This window comes from Gallinula chloropus (genome assembly GCF_964237585.1).
Source record: "Gallinula chloropus genome assembly, chromosome: 1".
In the NCBI taxonomy this organism is placed as follows: Eukaryota; Metazoa; Chordata; class Aves; order Gruiformes; family Rallidae; genus Gallinula; species Gallinula chloropus.
In genome coordinates, this window is record NC_140085.1 from 150295389 (window position 1) to 150303242 (window position 7854).

Here is a 7854-nt window from a genome sequence, read left to right on the forward strand (position 1 = left end):
AGCGCAGCCAGCCAAGGTGCAAGACTGACGCTGCATCCACTCTGCCAGCTCGCAGGATTTTTGCAAGCCCTGTCGTGCTTGAAATGCTTTAAGCTTCCAGCTCTTCAAATCACAGCCACTGGGCAACGACTAATTAAAACTGTTATTTAAGAAAGATGTATATTGAATTCTCCTCAGTGGCTCAAAGCCAGATTTTTAAGTACATATATGTGTGTCTGTGTATATATGTACAAATACACTCATATACATATGTAAATTGCAAACTTTCACTTTCAAGCCAGACTTCCAGTTTTTCTAAGGCTCGAATTACAATCTAAAAACATTTTCAGCTGAACGATGTGGTGCCCTCAGCCACCAGCACGCAGCAGTAACCAGAGGGAGCGTGCCGGTGGCACCAGGGAGCGTGCTGATGGCATCCCCACAGCTCCTCCCTTTCCCCACGCAGGCACAACATTCAGAGGATGGTCTGGGTAGCGGCAGGGCACCTGAGGGCTAAGGAATTGCCTTTCCTGTTGTCTACATTATACACAGACATGGAAAGAACACACCTAGAAACTGTGGAAAGGACATTAACGAGAGCAAGACCAGCACAACTATGTTATCTCTTTGTATTTTCTCACAAAAACAGTTCAATCACCAACAGTTTCCTCAATTTCCCCTTCCAGGAAATTTCCCTTTCCAGGGCTTGGACTGTCCTTATTTAATTCAGTGCAGACCCTCATGCATTAACAGGGTCTAATTTTCAAGGAAAAGGACAGCAAACACAGAGATACAAGCCCTCTGCTTCCTCAGAGCACGCAGGCAGACTGTGTTTTTTCTCTGGATGAACATCCCAGTCACCAGGACTGCAGAGCCAGTGCACAGAAGGGAAAAGCACGGGCGCTCACCGGCATTCTCCTTCCGTGCACCCGTGCACCCCAGCTCTCACACGGCGTTCAGAGTAACATGGCAAATGACAACGTGGCCAAGTCCATAACCGGACCAAAGAATCCCATGGGAAGTTCAGGGTAACACTCAGGAGAAAAACATGTATTGGGGAAAAAGGCACTCCTAACAACTTTGCTTGGGATAACTTTCCCCTGGAGCTCGGCTGGACTTTGCAGTGCTTCCACCCCGGGGCAAAAGCACCCGCAGGCACGCCAGCACCCCCAAAGCATGCAGCCACAGCAGGCACAGCTGCCCAGCGCGGATTACTCTTGCCAGAAGCACAATAATCTCCCTGGGAGGCTCTACGTGAGGACTGTTGCTGGGAAGGGGGGGTGGAGGGAGAGAGAGAATGAGCATATGCACATTAAAATGCAGATTTTGCTTCCTGCCTCCTAGGTATAGTCCTACGATGACCTTCTGCTGCTGCTGTTGTAATACCAGCGTCTGCACTACCTTCCTGATGGATTTCCGTCAGCAAAGACAGGACAGTCCTTTGGTTCAGCCAGGCAGACCCCGGTAGCCTCAGCGGGGGTAGAGCCATCCTGCCAAAAGAATCTCCCAGATTCAGATCGCTGGGGGCCTGGCAGCTTCTACCTGAGGAGCAACCTCTGCACCGCTGGTGGGATGCTCTCCACAGATCCTGAGCTCTGCCAGGGCTCCACAGTCAGTTTGCAGCCAGCACTGCACCCTCTGCAAAGGTTACCAGGCTACAAAAATTACCACTTGCCATGACCTCCGGCTCCCCAACACCCTTCCTTTCTTCTCCCTTTGCAACGCCCACATTTAGGGCACACCTTGTCACAACGTGACAGGAATAGTTGGCCCTCATACCTCCGTGTGAAACCAGAGACAAGGGAAGATAAATCTCCCTTTGCCAGAGCTGTAGGCACACACTCTCATTGCGGGGACAAGGCTGGCGATACGGCCGCCACGCATGGCAGCCTGAACACTCCTTTTGGGGACCCTGACCCTTTTTCAGTGCTTGCGCTCACACGCAGCGATTCGTTTGCCTTGTGAGTCACAAAACCACAGTTCAGGACACCTCAGCTAGCCACAGACCTCCATCATTAAACAGAGAAGGATACTAATGCACCCCAGCCTTCAGTCCTGTCAGCCCTGATGCCATCCCAAATAATAACCAAATGAACCTCAACGCCAATGCCCACCCCTCCGCACGGAGGACGAGATTCTCTTCCCACCAAGTCTCAGCCAGCAAGAGACAGAGATGGATTCATCTTCCCGGGGTTGGCCTCGCACCGCTCCTCTCGCGCCTCGGGAGATGCGGGAGCAGCGGGAGGAAGCGGCTGTGTTTTGGATCGGCCTCCCACGCACCGCAGAGCAGCTTCTGGGTTGTTTAATCCTACGCTCGGTGCGACGGCTGGGGACAGTCTGTTCGACGGAGCCGTGGGGGGGGGGAGGATGCGGGGGGGGGAGGGGGGAGGCAAGACGTGCGAGACCCAGCACGCTTCCCCCTCCCCTGCCTTCAAAGCGCTGAGCCAGCTGCTCTCATCCTCTCCAAGGAGCCCCTAACAGGGGAACGGGGAGGGGAAGGGGGAGAAACAGACCACAAAGTGCCAAATGGCCGCTGCATCGCATCCCCTGATGTGTCTTCCCTATTTTCCCTGAACAGAACGAATCTGTCCTGAAAATGATGCTTTCTGTCGAACAGCTGACCAAAAATGAAAGTACACACAAAACTTAATGGAGCGCGAAGCCTCATATGACAAGGAAAATTCCCGCTCCAGTTTTTGATCTCTGTTTACAACGTCGAAAGTGGGTCAAACTGGCCTGCAATGGAGGAATCTGTTCGGAAAATGATCTCCGTGAGGGAAAGCATCTACGGCGGCAGACAACCGCGCTGCGGTGCTTCCACCGGGATCCTCTCTCTCCCCTGCCACCGAAGGAACTCTATTTTACAGCGCTGGGTTGAAATCCTGTAACTTGAAACCGCGTCTTTTCATTCAAACACCTAGAATTCGTCAATCCCCCATCCTTTAGGGCAGATCAACTGACCAGCCTGCTCAGTACAGATGTCCACGCTTTAAAAAAACACTAAGACATGGCTGGGTTTGGTTTGGGTCATGATTTTTTTGTTGGGTTTGGGTTTTTGCTTTGTTGTTTTCAAGTAACTGCTCTCCCTTTTGTCCCTTTCCCATGTCCATGATAAGGTTATTGAGCAGTACCACCAGGCTGCCTAACCCAACTGTTTTGTTTTACCCTGTCACCTTCCCTCTCAAAACGCAGAGGAATCATACTGACATTAAATGGGAGCCCAAAAATAAGAGAACCCATCTGTAACACTTACTTCCCAAAGTATCTTCACCCAGATTTTTTTGGAATCTGGTGAATTTAGCATCTGTCCTTTGCTGTCGTTCAAGATGGAAGATGACTGTAATGTAAACAAATGTTGCCAAAACTTCCTGCCCAGCAGCTCTGAAGGCTGTTCCGTGCAAGGACGGCACAGAAGTCACAGCAATCTAAAGGAAGAACTTCCTAACCTGCCTTGAAACCCACTAATTTGTTTTATCGACTTCAGACAAATCTGTTCTTTGACCTTCAAGTGCTTGATTCCTTTTATGGTCACACAACCTTTATTTATTAAAAACCTTCCACTAATTACTCTCAGGGTACCCACGGGGAAAAAAAAAAAGGCACAAAATGCCAAAAACTATATTCTAACATTCCCATACAAATAAAATCCTCCTTCTAAACAGTTCTTGAACAAAATAAATGTATGTATAGCCTTTTCTAGAAAATAACTTAAGAAACAACCAATAAACATTCCTTATTTATAATTTTCATATTTTTTTACGTTCTCTTTGGGTTTAGTTACTACTTTGTATTCACAGGAAAAAAAATGAGCTCTGTGAGTCTTCAAAGTGTCTGCTAATGTCAGATATTTATAGAAAGTTATGATCTCAAATGATTTTTAAGAACTGAAACAGTCTGCATCTGTGGGACAAGCTTTGCATCTTTCAGACTTCAAAACTGTCCAGTTTGAACCGGAGGCTTTCAGGACATGTGAGGAATAAAAGGGCTTGAATTTAAAATGCACTCGGTATAAAAACATACAATGTAAATGAACGATAGTAGCAAAAAAAAAACATTGACAAAAATAAGGGGAAGGGTGTAAATTTTGTTTGCTTTTGTTAGGAAAAAAACCCCCAACAAACAAAAATGAGACAGAAAAACAGGGTATTGTGGAAACAGCTCAGACTTATAATGGGCATGAAAGAAGTAAGTGGTATACACTCTGAGTCTGTAGAAAAAGAATATTCAAAAAGCTGGATGGGAAAACGAGTTCATGAGTCTCTCGGGCACGTCTGTGAATTGGAGAGCACCACACAAAATGCCCACAAAAAATAAGCACAGCTCTCCTCACAAAAAAAGCACCAAAACAAAAAATTAAATTTAAAAAACAATTGCAAAGTGCTGTTTCTCCACTAAGCCAAAGCCGGACGAGACGCACTAGGTTGGCAGGGACCTCCAGCTGCTGCCAGTCCCAGCATCCTGCTAGATGTGGGGTGAGCTCGGGGAGGTTGGATGTGCTCTGCAGCTCGCCCCACATCGAGTGAGGTGCTGGACAGTTTTCCTCCCCCTCCAGCTGCCGTGGCAGCCTGCACATCACCTGCTACAGACCCCACACCTCCCCACCACAGGGTCCACAAGGAGTCCTCCAGCAGCTCCTTGCAGGCCAGGCTGGGAGGGGGGCTAGGCTGAGAGGAGCTGTACTCATCTACAAACACCCCTCTGGGTGTGGGTGCCATGAAGGGACCCCCTGCCCGAACATCAGAGGTATTCACTCTTCTGACGTGAAAAGGGAGCCTCTTGTTCCTGGTAACTGAGATGCTCCTGGTTATACCATACACAGAAAAGCACACTCAGGGGGAAACGCTGCTCTAACACTTCTTTCCGTCTTGCTTCTTCACTTACTTCATTGTTCAGTAGACATCGTTTCCCAAATTGAGTTCAGAACCCCGTTTTACTTGGCTTGACATCTGCACAAGGGGAAAGACCTTTTCTGCCTCAAAGCTCAGAACCCAAAGTCCAAGATCTCAAGAGGCTGGAGCAATGTGGTGGGATGGGATGCCAAGACCCTCCTCAGACTTGGTGCCACCAGGCAACAGATCCTGGGGACAAGGAGGCACAAGCAGACCCTGCCAGAGCTGGTGAGTGGCCAGACAGGGGATCCCCACGCTGAGGGAGTCCCTGCCCTCAGCCCCATGTCACAAACCTCCCCCTGGAGAATGAAGCAAGACATCTATCGGCTTCAGAGCCACAGCTTACATCCCAGCATACTGAACAGCACCTTGCACCTCGCATAACATGGCCAAAAGGCCACACACTGTCTAGAGAGTGAGAGCACATTATCCTCTTTGGCTCTCTCATACAGACAGACACTTTTGGGAGAACAGTGGTGAAGAAAGCTAAAAGCAGCGGCTGTGGCTTCAGCTGTCCCAGCAAGTTCCCAAGAGCCACCATGGTGGACCCTGAGTCACCCACACTTGCACCACTGCCAACACACCATCCCTGCTTTCATCACTTCCATCACCTGTCTGTCCATGGCACCATAGGCTTCAGTGTCCCCACGCAGCATCCGAATTTGCTCGTGAATTTAGGGGGGCAGGAATGACCTACTCCATCCATCAGAGCAGGACTCCATGCCAGGGCCAGGACTTCCACACTACAGTACAACACAAACCAGTAGCAATCCCAGTTGGTGGCAAACTAAAGAGCTGAAAGGAGAAATCCCAATCCAGTGCCCTATCCAGCTCAAAGCACTGGTTCTCTACTTTGTGGGTCAGCGGACTACTTGAAAAAGAGCCACAAAAGGTAACAAAAGCCCATTGTCAGCGGGCTCCAAGGCGTGGGGTGTTCTGCCAGCTGCAAAAGGGGCAAAATAGGGTGTTACTTTCAAGCAAGGAGCTCTCCTATCAGCATGGCAGACGACCTTCATTGATCTCTTCACCACCTCACGCTGCCTCACAAAGAAAGTTTTGCCAACAGGCGGGTCGCGACATCTGCTCCGTCACTGAGCACCAGGTGAGACAAGGGCCCCATCCCAAGTCTTGAGGCAGGGTGTCGAGAACAAAACCCCTTCCCTCCAGCTGAGCTACAGTGGGAACTGTGGACACGCCGTACCTTAACGCATGGAAGTCACCCGACAGAGTGCATTCTCCTCAAACGCAAGGCAGAACAGAGCTGTAACGTGGTTTTTCAACCCAAAAAAGAATGGGATTGCTCCCCACACACACTCCCGCCCCCACCCCCCCCCCGGCTTCCAAGCAAAAAGACCCACGTAACGCTAGACCAGCCTTCAGGAAAGCCAAGCATCAAAGAGGAAGATGTCCTTCAGAGGCTGGAGGGGATGAGCTGACGCACCTCCCAAGTGAGGTGAGGCACCGACTGTTCCAGCAGTTGCGTAGACAACTTTGCGGCCAGCTCCTGGCACGCCACAAAAGGTCCATAACACGCACCACCCCCCCCACCCCAAAACCGTCCCCCCCCCAAAAAAAAACCCCCACCCACCCCACAGTGCTTCTTCCCAAGCACATCCAGGACTTCCATGTGGAGAGCGCGGAGCACATTTTTTGTGTGTGAACCCCTCGCAGACCCGTGGCCCCGAAAGGGGAAAGCCCTCTTCGGCCAGGCTCTGCCCGCTGCCGCTCCCCGCTCTCGCCCCGGCCCCCGCACCGGGGGGGGGCCCCGAAGGGGGTGACCCCCTCCCTCCGCGTCCCACCGCGCCTTTCACACACACACACTGGGGTCCGGGGGAGACCCCCCCCATTCCTTCCCGCGCAGGCGGTGCGGGGGGCCCGGCGGCGGGCGAGGCCGGGTCCGGGGCGGCGGGCCCGGCTGCACAAAGGGCGGCGGGAGGGGGGGGGCGGCCGGAGAGAAAGGGGGAGGCGGGGGAAGGGGGGAAAGAGGTGGGGGCGCACCGGGCACTTACTTTGTCTATGGTGCCCGGGAGCAGGCGGTCGAGCAGGCGGCAGAGCACCACCCCGTCCTTCAGGGAGGACTGGAGGAAGCCCTCGGGGTCGGAGATGGTCTTTTTGGGCGACTCCAGCACGCCCAGGGCGATCAGCCACGTAACGGTCTGCTCCGCCGAATTCATGGCGGCGGCGGCGGGGCGGGGGTCGCGGCACCCCGCGCCTCGCGTGGGTTTTGTGTCTCCCCGGGCGGGGGCTTCAGGCGGAGGCCGGCGCCGCCCCCATGTGAATGCAGATGACGACGCCCCGGCCCCGCCGCCGCCGCCGCTACAGACACATGCAGCTGCAGTGCCGCCTCCTCCCCGCCCCCCCCCCCTTTCACCCCCTCCTCCCGCCACCGCCGCCGCCGCCGCCGCCGCCGCCCCATGACATCACCGGCAGCGGCGGCGGGCGGCCCCGCCGCGCGGGGGCAGCGCAGCACCCGCGGAGAGCCGCGCACCGCTACGCAGCGCTCCGCGGGGACCCGCACCCGGAGGGGCGGGCGGCGGCTGCCCCCTAGCGGGCGGACAGCGCCTCCGCGGGCGCGCAGCGGGGAAGGAGACGCCGGTCACCGGTGACCTCCTCGGGGCGGGGGGGGGTGGCGGAAGTTACCGGCGCCCCCGGCCCCTCATCGCCTCCTCGGGCAGCGCCGCCGCCCCCCCCCACGGGCCTGTAGCGCTAGGCTCGGGGCGACTGACCGCGTACCGCCCGCCCCTGGGAGCGCGGGCAGCCGCTTCTCGGCCCGACCGATCCCGTTAGCGCGGTTTTTCCGCGTGTCCTTGCAGAAGCAGCCCCGCCAAAGGAGCCCCGGCCCGGCGGCCGCCCGCCCGGCTCGCCTCGGCGTGCTCCGCGCCCGGCAGCTCGCCATGTGCCGCCGCGGGCTTCTCCCGCCGGCCGCCTGCCCCGCGGCCTGCCGCGCTCCTCGGGAAGCCCCGGTGAGCGGAAGGGCTGCGAGGGC

General features: G+C 54.7%; 1 protein-coding gene across 4 annotated transcripts in view; it reads right to left on the reverse strand.

Moving 5' to 3' along the window:
• Window positions 1-7042, reverse strand: part of ARHGEF7 (Rho guanine nucleotide exchange factor 7) — a gene marked incomplete at both ends in the record, with an annotated part of 125557 nt that extends 118515 nt beyond the window's left edge. For all 4 annotated transcript variants that reach the window (XM_084276397.1, XM_084276396.1, XM_084276398.1 and 1 more), the window contains one exon: window positions 6878-7042. In XM_084276397.1, coding sequence (XP_084132523.1) covers window positions 6878-7042 — 165 coding nt within the window. The remainder of the gene's footprint in view (window positions 1-6877) is intronic.
• Between the last annotated feature and the right edge of the window lie 812 nt (window positions 7043-7854).